Consider the following 12,010-nt stretch of genomic DNA (forward strand, 5'->3'; position numbering starts at 1 on the left):
TTGAACATATTAAAGATTGATTAATATTGTTAAATTACGTTTATATTCGCATAGAATACTATATTTATAAGTTTAACTTCAACCAACAGCTTCACACACATATATCATGAAATAAACTATACTGCTATTTATTTAGTTCAGAATTTAGCCTTAATTTAATTAACCTTTCCTGAATTTAATAGACACTGTATCAGTGTTAAAATTTTACCAAAACACAATTTATTAAATTACTAAAAATATGTGATGCATATTCTTAGGTCTAGCGATATAGAATCGTAAGTTATAAATGAATAAGACAATTACCATGTGTATTATCAGCAAATATATGAAAAACGATTGTATGTAAATAGGGATGTACATCCAATAGCCTGTCCAACTCAGTGCGGGCTGACTCTATGCATCCACATTTAACTGTCGATGGCTTGTGTTTTATACCAGTCTGAAAATGCGAAATATCGTATAAGAACACTTATACTTGTTTTTATCTTTGTTTAATGAATTGGTTAAATCCTACTAATATTGTAAATACAAAAGTTTGTAAGGATGTGTGTGTGTGTGTTTGTTGCTCTTTCACGCAAAAACTACTGAACCGATTGCGATGAAATTTGGTACGTAGATAGCTGGACAACTGGAATAACATATAAGCAACTTTGTATCCCGGTATTCCTACGGGATACGGACTCACGCGGGTGAAACCGCGGGGCGCAGCTAGTATATACATATATGAAAAATAGTTCTGACGAAAAATTGGTAGGTTAGGCACTTAAAAGGCGATTTATTATAGCATTTCATGTGTATCGTTTGAAATCTAATCATCATTACTAATGAAAAATCAGACTTGGAGCAATAAAAAAAAACACTAACTTCAATTCAATTTCATTTTAATAATCCAACGAATAAAAAAAAAGTCCTGATTTATCTATTGACCCATTGGAATAGATGTTCTACTGAAGTAAAGTGTTATTTTTATCTACATACAACTTACCTGAAACAAGAAGTCAAGCACGTGTCTGGCTAGCTCGTGATCGCATTCCCTGTCTATCGCTACTTGCGTGACAATGCGCACGCGCACGTCGCACGACAGCACTGGCGTTTCTATACCTAGGGTTTCTATGTGTTGCGGCGTTTTATCTGAAAGAAAAGAAAAATAGCTCATAGATATGTGGTGGTTTATCCCTACCACATTATAAATACTAAAGTAACTCTGTCTGTCTCTCTTTCACACCAACACCACTTTACTGATTTGGATGAAATTTGATACAGATATAGTTCTGAAAGCCGAGAACGGATATAGAATGATTTTTATTCCGGAAATCCCACAGGAACGGGAACCATGCGGGGGAGAAACCCGGGACTATCTTGTCTATATTTTACGTTAAGTGCACACTCAGAACACTAAACTTCCCATGAAACTGGCACATATATTTTTTATCAGCATGTTATTTCTTTAACAGATTTTTTAAACCGACTGCGACTAAAAAAGATATACGTTAATGGCTGTACAAAACTCACCATGCAAACTCTGGAAGGCCAAACAATATTCCCTAGCTGTGTCTTCTGTGAGCAATGTGGCCGGTAGTCTGTGTAACTCCTCACCCATTATAGTTACACCGGCTGCGAAACACGCCTCCAGCTCTGCTTGTATGCTGTCTTCTAAATCCATGCTGTATGTCGGACTGGAACATTTAAAGGGATATGAATAATTAATTTAATGAAGAAATAATTATATTTACAAATATATTTATTTTGAAATGGAGCGGCATAAAATAGAAATAGGCTAAAGTTGTGTATAATGTTGGTGCATGTAAATACTAATACGCAATAAATACTACAACTTATTAATAATTAACAAAATCAGTGAGTTGGTCATTTAACGCTACATAGAGCACTATGCTATATGTAGAGCGCTACATAGAACACTATGCTATATGTAGAGCGCTACATAGAGCATACGCAAGGTATATTACGCAAGGTGGTAAATGTTATAACTGTGTAATATGACGATTCATAAGTGCTTCTATAAGAAATCTAATTGAATGACTTTTTTTTTATTTAGTGGCTTGGGACTAAATGTTTGAGTTTGAATATCTAGAGTCCACATGTAGAGCGTACGCCAGGCACACCTAGTGTCCTCCATGTAGATCTCACGCCAGAATACATATGTAGAGCGTACACAACACAAAATGTCTCGTGTCCCAATGTAGAGCGAACGCATTAACACACACACAACACGTACCTAGAGCGCATGTGCAGCGCGGCGAGCGCCCGCAGCGCGGCGGCGGCGAGCCCGCGCATGCGCGCCCGCAGCCGCGCGTAGCGGTGCGGCGCGCGGCTCACGCGCAGCAGCGCGCGCACGCCGCAGCACGCCTTGCGCACGCCGAGCCCGCCGCTCGCGTCGCCCCACGACCCACTGTCGCTTAAATCCTATTGTATTCGGAAGACATTAGAGACGTCTTCATGTGTTAAAGTATGTTATTTATGATGCATCAAAACCATTAACAGATGTCGCTCTAGATCGTCTAAAAGGCGTTACTAAAGTCAATTATGCAAACTAATGTAAATGACGAACATACGATTGGTTCGCCCTCTACTTACTGTATCATTGCTAAACCATATTAAGTTGGATTTTTTGGGATTTAAACATCATGATATAAACGTTAGTTTAACAACAAAGCTGAACAAACATATCTTCACTAATATCATTAAAAGGAAACTTTTGTATTTTTCTATGTTTGTAACATTTTCACGCAGAAACAATTGAACCGATTTTAAAAATTCTTTCACCATTAGAGAGCTGCAACTTCACAGTGATATAGGCTATACATGTACTACTAGCGGAGCCGGGGCGAACAGCTAGTTCAAGATATGTTGGCAACACTGGGTTTTTTTTTTTTTTTTTTTTTTTTTTTTTTTTTTTTTTTTTTTTTTTATAAAAGAAAGCGGACAAACGAACAAGTGGTGCGCCCATTATCGAGCGATCACCACTGCCCATGACCCTCACAAGAGTCCCTGTGAAGGTGTTGCCGGCCTTTTAAGGAAGAGGTAGATATTTTTTTTGAATTTATCCGGATTGTAAGTTGCCGGGAACAACGACGAAGTAAGACCATTCCATAAAAGGGTTGTGCGAGGCAAGAATTGGCGCGAAAAGCGAACTGTACTCGTGCGCCAACGGTCTAGGTGATGTGGGTGGAACTTAGCCTTATGACGGGTGGTACGATGCTGGAATTCCGCAGGAGGGATAAGATTGAATAATTGAATTATATTGGGTGTTGCAGAGTTAATAACGCATGGTAAAATGTTCTCGAATAAAACAAAGTTCCCAGCGACATTGTTGATCAACTGTTGCTCAACAAATGTTGTCCATAAATGAAGGCTACGTATGTATAACTAGGTAATTAGCCAGTTACTCGTATACTTGTGAAAAGCAGTAAAACATTAATGAATATATAATAAATAATAAATAAATATAAATAAAATTTAAAATAAAAATATAATAAATAATTTTTATTTTAAACTTTAGTACATGTGCCCGAACATTTTGCATTCTTTCTTTCTTCTTCTTCTTTGTGTTTTCGGATCTTTGGATTGATTATATAGCAAGTTTACGAGTTTTAAAAATAATTCTTAGACTGAAGCAAGTTTGTATTCTGCAAAATATTTATAATATAAAATTAATTAAATACTTAAGAGACGAATATAATGTTTTATGTTATAAAATTGGTTTTGTAGTTCATCATGGAAACAAACGTAACTAAATGAAAAAAGTCTAAATCATCATAAAAACTCACCACTCTCATGAACAGGACGATCCTTGCCACCAAGTCCCTGAGCGGCAGAGAGTTGATCAACATAAGCAGATCCCTCTCCCTCAGCCTCCCCTCCTCTACCGCCCCACCATCTCCCTTTACATCCACCTCCTCCCACGCGTCCAAATCTAAACAAACACAGAAATAGCATTATCCTAGAGTAAATTGGCTGTTCAAAAATCATTAAATTAAATAACAATTTTTTTTTTCTATGTTTATGTAAATATTTTAATTAAGCTGAGACTACGCCGTATAGAAGCATATCATTAAAATTTAAACCATCGTATTATAAAAGTAATATTGTCCATATGTTACTTTTTTTTACGTTACGTTACATACAAACTCGCACTTGGTCGCGTGGAATATTATGGCAACATACATAGTGCATTCATAGTTCACTTGTCTTTGATTGGAAATGTTAGTGATGATGATAAAAGAAGTGCTACAGTGATTAAGAAAATGATATAATTACTGAAAGTGTTGCCATCTTTAAAGAAAAGCTGGTAAATATTTAATAAAACAAAATGCCTATAACAGTGGTGGTATACCCTCAGTACACTCCGTGGCGTTGTCCAGCGAAGGTCTGGAGAGCAGTACGTCCAGGAACGCGACGAGCGTGGCGGCCGAGCTGGTGTCGCTCACGCGCATGCGCATCGCACGCCCCGCCCATTGCACGGAGCGGCTCTGTCTGAATATATATTAAAATTTAAATAGACGCTAACGTGGAAACCGGAAAATATATTAACGTGTACTAATAATACAAATATTTTGTTACTTAGTTTTAGGGTCGCCTGATGGAAAGCGCTACTATCGCCCATGAACATTTGGAGGTCTGCAATCGGCCTTACGCCTCTACAAATAGATTGCAGACTTCAAAATGGAAAGGAATTAAGTAAGGATTGACGAAAGGAATAAAGGGGAATATTGGGAAGGGTAAGGAAAAGGATACGGCTCTCCCACCCACCGAATGATACACAGCAGTATGCTATTTCACGCCGGTCTCCTGTGGGGGTGTGGTACCTCCCCGGTGCGAGCTGGCCCAATTCGTGCCGAGTGTTCCCGGCTACCACATACAGACTCACCACAAGTAAGCTCCACAAAAGTCAACCAAACACCAAATCACCTAAACAGATGATGCACAACAAACAGCAGCTGCCGCAGATCGCGCTCGTCCACCAGAGCATCAGCGAGCACAGCGGCCCAGCGCTGAAGCGCTTCCGGGAACACCGCGCTGACTCCATCGCTGAGACGCAGCGCTTGTAGGATCAGCGTCAGCGCTTCGCGGATCTCGCCCTTATTGCTTTTTATCGTTTCCGAGATCAGTTCTTCTATCTGGAAAATGATTCGACATCAAAATATTTTTAGTAGATTTCGTTTATCTGTTGACAAACTTATAGAAGAATGGGTACATAGTATAAGACTTTTTGGCTCTCTAAAGCAGAAAATTACAAAAGATAATACTTAAATAGTAAAACCTACCCAAAATTACTACAAAAAAGATACAACTTTTTAAACAATTTTTCTACAAAAAAGATGGAGGTACCACTTCAGATTATAAAATAAGACAAATGACAAATTGAAAGTATAAATGAATTTGAAAGTATCCACATACCCGAAAATGCGCCAATAAAGCAGCATGTTGGTGATGACAATAACACTCCTGTATATCACGTAGCAGCCCTTCTAGCCTCAACTTTGCAACGGGAAGCCTGTCCTTCTGCAATTCAGCGTGATCATACACAGCACGAAGATCCACATTTGCTCCACACGGACACTTCTCTGATATTGTTATACTCTTCTTTTCTACTCTCCACAGAAGTTCTCTTCTCTTCTCTTCTTCAATGAATCCACAGTTTATGGTGATCCTCTCGCGCTCTAAGGCAGATAGCGATGATCTATCACAAACACTTGTATTTTAGTTCAATGTTAAATTTTAAATGCATACATTTGATTCTCAATGTGAATACTTGTTAATAAGTTGAAAAACAGAGATTGATCAATTAGAGAGTATATATTAGAGAGTAGTAACAACCATTGTGAAATAATTTTATTCACACCTACTAGTATTTATTTACTTGGAGTGGTGGGTTTGTTTGTATTTTGTCTTTCTATAACATTTCTATCATAGCAAAAGCAGCATAGATCATTTTTGTGTCTTGATATTAAGTTAGCTAGAGATTCTTCAATTTATTCTAATAAAGGCTTCTTACCAGGATGAAATATGCCAATTTCCATGGGAATTCTTCTTTGACAAAGCAAATGAGCCCCAGGGGAGAACTTGTATAAGAATACAATAATATTTATATTGTTGTTGTCATTCTTTCATCATCATAAGAAAAATTCATAAACAAACCGATATATTTTCGAATGTGATGAATCACTTTGTTTTTTTGCAGTGCACTTTGTAAGTATGATTGAGATAAGTATAATATAAATATTTATATAATAATTAAACTTCTACTCAGCTTTTAGTTTCAATGTTAATTGTTTAAATTTTTATTTACCCTTCCAAAGACATACATAATGCAAACTTGTTGCAAACTATAAATTAAAGTTAAATCCCAGGGTGTATGGGCTTGAATTGGAATAGATTTTATTATAGATCCTCATCTATACTAAAATCAGTATGAGTTATTTTATGTTTATTTTACTGATAGATTTTTTCAATGGGCAAGAATATGATGAGATTGTTGTGCAATCTATGTTGGCATTAGTGTAATCTCAACTTGCGAGATTCAACACACAGAACCTCTTACTTATAGATTAAATGTTACTCACCTAAATGTTGTCAGCAAATCTACTAAGGGATGTTCTGGCCCACTCAATGGTCCAGCTTCAACAGCCATTTCCTCTCTATCGCTCATTGCTTTAACCTCAGCCATTTCTCTGCCTCCAAAAATTCTTATTGCCTCTTCTAAAGGCATACATGCTACTTTGGGCTTTTTTACTTTAATTCCATCAATATTTGATTGTGTTATTTGTGCTGTTTGTTTAATTTCTGCTACATCTAGTAATGGGGCCGAAGGCATTGTATTTTCATCTACATTTTCAATATCATTATTTTCAATTTCATTTATGGGTTTCTCTTGCACATTATGTATTTCTTGAGTTGGTATTTGTATTCTTTGTAATCTATTATTTAAATCATAATATGTATTTCCTATTTCATTAAAATCTAACCCTGTGGCAGTTTTGGTTACATTAAAATTAGGTAAAGCTTGAACTATATTGCTATTCTCTTCAGTGCTTATTTCCTTTTCAATTTCAATGTTTTTATCACAAATTTCCATTTTAGCTACATTTAAACCTAACTCATCTAACAAGTTTTTTTCTACACATGATGTGTTGTCCCCATCACTTGCTTCAGGCCTAACATTCTCTTCTGGTATTGATTCATTGAAAACCTCATCAATTGTGCTTGAAATTTCTGGTAAACTACTTTCTGTGTGTATATTTACTTCGTCAATCGCTTCTCGGAAACATGTCTCTTCGAGACTGTGCTCCTCTAAAGGTTTTACTGCATTTTTTACTTTTGATTTCTTTTTCTGAAAAAATAATATTACCAAATAGTGATGTTACTTGAAGAAGAGTTTAATGAACTTCTGTGTAATCACTATTCACTATTCACATATCTACCTAAACTATATCTATATTTAACGTTTAAAGATTTTATTTCTATAGCACTGATAGAACTTTAAAATAATAATTTATCATCACATATTTTATCTTAAATATATCCAAAATTCTTATTAAATTTTATAAAGTGGTATCTACGCATTAAAGTAATAACTAAAATAATAAAAACAAAGAACGAATTTTAAATACCTCTTTACGTTTCTCTTTTACTAAGGTCGCCATTGATTTCGACTTAATTAAATCAAATTAAAAAAATTACAAGGATAAAAACTATCTTATGCTAACGCCAGGAAAGTTTTGTTAAAATTTCTATGTAAAGCAAAATCATTTTCTCCTAACTTTGTTTTATTTTGATATGAAACATCTGATATTCAAACGTCAAATTTCATTTATCAAAGTCATGTCAAACTTTGACAGCCAAAATTCAAAGTACACAATGGGTTGCAAGATAATAATGAATAAAATTAGTTGCCATACAATCCGGTCCTACCTGTTTTAACAAAATATGGCGATTTAAAAATATTAATGCTAGTAGGGTAGGTAAATATATATGTGTTTTAAATTTTATCACTTCTCCCCTTTAAAAAGCTATATCAGGTAAACTTTCTAATCCGTACTTATGAATATATATAATAATTCTGTTGTTTTAAACACATTGTTATGTATTGCAAAATTATTTACTTTTTAGTGAAAATTTTAAATACTTTTGATTCATACAAGAATTTCATTAACATAGCTGAAACACAAGATATTAGGAGGTATAAAGAAATACTTTCAGGTACGTTTTGTTGGGTATCATTTATATAGGGAATAAAATATTCCACTGATCGTAATTTTTCATTGGTACAAATTATCTAATATTACTTTCTAAAACTACTACTATAAGAGACTATGTCAGAGACTGGGTCACTGGATTGTTATGTGCCGATCAATATATGTTATAAAAACAAGAATTTTTTTTTTTCCACAAAACTTTGAATAATAAAATTGTTACATTTTTGCTTCTTTTATTTTATAAACAATAATAATTAAAGTAATCTCAAGTAGCACTTTGCTCTTGGTATGTTGTATTCTCTTCATCAAACTGGTTATTACCCGTAGCGGTAACAATAAACACGGGAGATTTTATCTTCCTTGGGACAGGTGATGTAGAATCTGTGTAATTCACGTGCGACGATTCCATTTTCGCGTTAAATAGTAAGTTGTCTATTTCATGCATGACAACATCTCGCTGATGCTCGTCCAGCCTTCTTAATTTTTTAGCTAATAATTGACAATATAAATCACATTCATCAGTGTCCTGTCTGTCAACAACGCTAAATCTATGTTGATATGTACTATCCGTTATTCCTTTCTTTGCGCTTAAATTAGTTTGGCTTTGATGCTTCTGTATTGGTGGTCTTGGGGGTGGCCTGCACTGTTTTATGGTACCCGCTCGTTCGGAAGTCGATGGGTTCGATATCAGAGTTTGTAAGGGGTCGCTCGTGTGATTCGTATCGTATTCATTCGTGTCATAGAACTGTAACAAACGCACGCTTTAATAAGTTCTATATTTCACGGTAAAATATTTACTCGTTTAACGTATTGATTTCAGTCGTTTACCTACTGAAATTAATCCGTTCATACCAACCAAAAATATTTATATATTTTTATGGTGCATTTACACATTCGTTTTCGCTCTTCACCTCGTACGGGTACCTCGACGATATATTGGGGGAACAATCTTATACGAATGTCGATATGAATCACTCTCACATTCATCTCATCCTTGTCACATATAATAAAACTTTAATAGTACCTATGATAACTCTCGAAAAACCGGTCAAAACACGAATACGCGAATAGCGATTGCACTGTTTACACGGGCGGATTTGTTATTTGCCACGCTAATCGCCTCACTATTCTCACAATTGTGTAAATGCACCATTATATTGTTATTACTAGCTGACCCGCAAACTTCGCTCACGTAATCGTGGATTTTTTCAGGTATGAAACCAATCGACGCCTCGGTAGCTAACGCATTTTATCAACCGACTTCGAAAAAAGGTGGAGGTTCTGAATGAACCGATTTTGATGTTTTTTAAGCACCTTCCGTTTGGTCTGACCGTTAGAAAACGGTTTAGTTAAAATAATTTTCTTCCGTTTAGTGTTGTTAATATCACAATATCTCCTGAAAGAAATAACAAATTCGAATAAATTACAAAAAATCTCTTTGATATATCGTTCTACTAGCTACGTCCCGCGGTTTCACCCGCGTAAGTCCGTATCCCGTAGTAATATCAGGATGCCTATATGTTATTCCAGTTGTCCAGCTGTCTACGTACCAAATTTCATTGCAATCGGTTCAGTAGTTTTTGTGTGTAAGAGCAACAAACACACACACATCCTTAAAAACTTTCGCATTTATAATATTAGTAGGATTAGTAGGATATTCGTTAATTATTTAAATACGAGGGATTTAGTTACAAACAATAACAGCTATAAAGTATGATATACCTCCGTTTCACCTTGATGTGCGCTATCACACTCATATCGGCCGCCAAGAAAGGATTCCAGTGACGAAAAGGCAAACCATGCCGTCTGGTAGTCGGGATTCTTTCTCTTTCTTTTAAAATGTGTCCGAAACGCCGTCATCAATGACTCTTTTTTCCTTTTTAAATCAACAACAGTACAATCTATACTCATGTTTTGTCGTATACGATCCCACGCTTCGTTAACTTCATTTCTGTTCCTATGCGAAACGTGCTTTGGATCCCATATGATTCTTTCATTCTTGTATAGTTCCACAAACTCCAAAATGTGGTCATTCGACCAAAACATCACAAATGTTTGACAACTCTCACCGCCAATACAACCACAACACAACAACGAACGAAATGCGTCCAACTGCAAAGCGATCCCTTTGTAGCGAAGCGAGTCACTGCCACGGCACGTGACGTCACTGCGTGGTTTGATTAGCGTCGACCAATGCCTAGCGCGCAATCCCAAGCCAACGTTTGTTGACGATTGCATTGGCCTCGTTCCACAAACGCAAAGTATGCGATCGATTCGCCAAGTCGTTTTGACAAACATTTACATATGTACGTTTAAAATAAAATTGTACAATCTCATTATACATGCTTATGCTCGTATTATAATTTATATTTATAGCAGTCTGCTGTGTTTTTATTCATTAACTTTATACATATGTCAAAGTGCACGAAAATAATGAATAAAGGAACACTTTCGTCAACATTATAAACCTCATATTAATTAATTTTGTAATAGATTATCCATTATTATTGTTTTAGTGTTAAATTGCGATAGTCTTAGACAATAATAATTAAAATGATTGAATTTATGGTTTTTCACGTACATTTGACCTAGCTACATCATATATTGACATTTTAGAATAGTTTTTAGTAAGTTTTAGTTACTTCGACGATTATGACATCGTTGCCTCTATGCATAGACGAGATATATATCCTAGTCTAGATATGTTTACTTTTTCAAAATTTCAAAACAAACGGATGTTAAGCCTCAGCAATCGCATTTAGCGTATTAGCATCCTAAATTTAGAAATTAGGATGATTTCTGATTGTCTAAATCGTTTAGATTTTAGAAGCCTAATTAGAAACGCATTTAGGAAGGTGTACTAGCATTCAGTTACTTAAAACGTTGATTTTTATACAGCCCAACTATTTCCGAGAATTTTTTTTTGTCAGAAAGGTTTTTTGTAATAAAGAATTAAATGTTAAACCTTCTATTATCACTTCTATATCATATGTTATAAAAAATCTTTGGCACTAATACTTTCTCGTATGATAGTATTTTGCTTTTGAATATACGATGCCATAAGATTTATTTATATAGATATTATGAGTGATTTGTATCATTTCAGTCGGTCAGAAACAATTCTGATTAGGTCGCTGAATGCGATTACACTAATTATGTTGAAGAAATGTATTAAAGTTACTAAGTACTAACTAGTTCATAATGACTTCATACTACCACTTCATACTTTATGAGTTTGTATTCTATATGTTTTGTCCACTTGAGAATTTGCTGTAATATAAGTATCTGTGGTATTTGCGCTCGTGCCGTTTGTTTCAAAGCTGGAACTGCTTGGGTACATAGTTTATAGTTCGAAAGATTGAGTCATAGCTCTATTTATCGCTAATATGATTAATACAAAAAGGTTCACATAATTACGTACTTGTATAATATAGTGTATATAATATTTCTGCTAATAATTATTGTACTTTGCTCTTTACATTCTATTCCATCATTTGAATCCGCAAAAAGAATGATTCTGTTATTTCCGCAATATGTAGGTATGTTTTGAAATACTTGGTCTGTGGTGGGTCTGTGTATCAACTATCACTTAAGAGTTTAGTTTATATACAAACAGTATACAAGGTACATGTATCAAGAAATATTAATTTGTAATAATCATTGTCTGTCTGTCATTATGTTTGTTCCGACTAATCTCTAGGATGGCTTTACCACGCCTTACCGATTTTGCGGGACTTTGACAGACCGTTAGCTGATATAATAATTAATAACAAAGGCATTTTTAGAGTAACCCA

At 35.2% G+C, this 12,010-nt stretch overlaps 2 protein-coding genes across 3 annotated transcripts in view; both read right to left on the reverse strand.

Annotated features, from left to right (window-relative positions):
- LOC119837835 overlaps positions 1–7,820 on the reverse strand; it is a 28,394-nt gene extending 20,574 nt beyond the window's left edge. Inside the window, exons 1-10 of the mRNA XM_038363614.1 lie at positions 7,632–7,820; positions 6,585–7,351; positions 5,419–5,701; positions 4,930–5,138; positions 4,355–4,494; positions 3,789–3,934; positions 2,237–2,424; positions 1,513–1,676; positions 986–1,131; positions 304–439 (exon numbers count right to left, since the gene is read on the reverse strand). Coding sequence (XP_038219542.1) covers positions 304–439; positions 986–1,131; positions 1,513–1,676; positions 2,237–2,424; positions 3,789–3,934; positions 4,355–4,494; positions 4,930–5,138; positions 5,419–5,701; positions 6,585–7,351; positions 7,632–7,664 — 2,212 coding nt within the window. The 5' untranslated portion in view covers positions 7,665–7,820. The remainder of the gene's footprint in view (positions 1–303; positions 440–985; positions 1,132–1,512; positions 1,677–2,236; positions 2,425–3,788; positions 3,935–4,354; positions 4,495–4,929; positions 5,139–5,418; positions 5,702–6,584; positions 7,352–7,631) is intronic.
- A 617-nt stretch (positions 7,821–8,437) lies between these two features.
- On the reverse strand, positions 8,438–10,370 carry LOC119837228. 2 transcript variants are annotated; one of them, XM_038362757.1, is made up of 2 exons: positions 9,939–10,370; positions 8,438–8,961 (listed from the first exon to the last, which is right to left on the reverse strand). In XM_038362757.1, the coding sequence occupies exons 1-2, from the start codon at positions 10,260–10,262 to the stop codon at positions 8,482–8,484; spliced, it is 804 nt and encodes a 267-aa protein (XP_038218685.1). In that variant the 5' UTR covers positions 10,263–10,370; the 3' UTR covers positions 8,438–8,481. The 2 variants fall into 2 exon arrangements, with proteins under 2 accessions (XP_038218685.1, XP_038218686.1); XM_038362758.1 differs by having other exon boundaries at positions 9,950–10,107.
- Positions 10,371–12,010: the final 1,640 nt, after the last annotated feature.

The sequence above is a fragment of the Zerene cesonia genome, chromosome 3 (genome assembly GCF_012273895.1).
Source record: "Zerene cesonia ecotype Mississippi chromosome 3, Zerene_cesonia_1.1, whole genome shotgun sequence".
Classification (NCBI taxonomy): domain Eukaryota; kingdom Metazoa; phylum Arthropoda; class Insecta; order Lepidoptera; family Pieridae; genus Zerene; species Zerene cesonia.